Here is a 758-nt window from a genome sequence, read left to right as displayed (position 1 = left end):
ATATATATATATATATATATATATATATAAATATCATCATTATTTTCATGTCCACTTTTCCATGGGGAAGATGGAGTTTATTGAAGCAGATTTTCTACAGCAACAAAATGGTAAACAATTATTTGCATCTCAAATTTAAATCTTTCCTATACGATATGTAAAACAATATAAACTTAATCGTTAAACAGATAACAAAGTTGAACTTACATCATTTATAAGGTTTTTGTGAGTTTGAATAGCTTGATGGAGGAACTGTAGTTTTTCAATGACTGGCACCCCAGTGTCATCCATGGCACGAGTGAACAAGTAGGAAGGGACAGTACAGGAACGTATTGTGTCAGTTCGACCTAATTTGAAACGACGTGTTGACCCGCTTTCATATGTGGCACATGGTTCAGAGTATACCCTAATGAAAACAAGATTGCTGGATGATATATAATAACCAAGCAACATTACATCAAAATCTAAAGATATATACAGTGCATCTGTCAGACGGGACCTTGATGATTGCTATAAAGCAGGAAAGTATACTAGCCCTTATATATTTAATACTCAATATTTCATATATTCAATAAGACATTCAATACTTCATTTCATTTTACTATTTATATTATATATTCCATATTCTATATCCCACATTAATTTTATAAGAATATAAATAAAACAAAAAACAGACAGAGTTGGAACTCTTTTAAATAATATATTCCTCTATACACTATCATACAAACCCCCTTTTTTATTTGTTTAATATATATATA

The 758-nt window shown here is 29.6% G+C and overlaps 1 protein-coding gene across 1 annotated transcript in view; it reads right to left on the bottom strand.

Annotated features, from left to right (window-relative positions):
* Positions 1-758, bottom strand: part of LOC106879638 (carnitine O-acetyltransferase) — a 38,377-nt gene that overhangs the window by 4,365 nt on the left and 33,254 nt on the right. Inside the window, exon 12 of the mRNA XM_052967149.1 lies at positions 208-406. Coding sequence (XP_052823109.1) covers positions 208-406 — 199 coding nt within the window. The remainder of the gene's footprint in view (positions 1-207; positions 407-758) is intronic.

The sequence above is a fragment of the Octopus bimaculoides genome, chromosome 1 (genome assembly GCF_001194135.2).
Source record: "Octopus bimaculoides isolate UCB-OBI-ISO-001 chromosome 1, ASM119413v2, whole genome shotgun sequence".
NCBI lineage: Eukaryota > Metazoa > Mollusca > Cephalopoda > Octopoda > Octopodidae > Octopus > Octopus bimaculoides.
The sequence above is the reverse complement of the archived record's forward strand: the minus strand, read 5'-3'. Positions and strand labels throughout refer to the sequence as shown.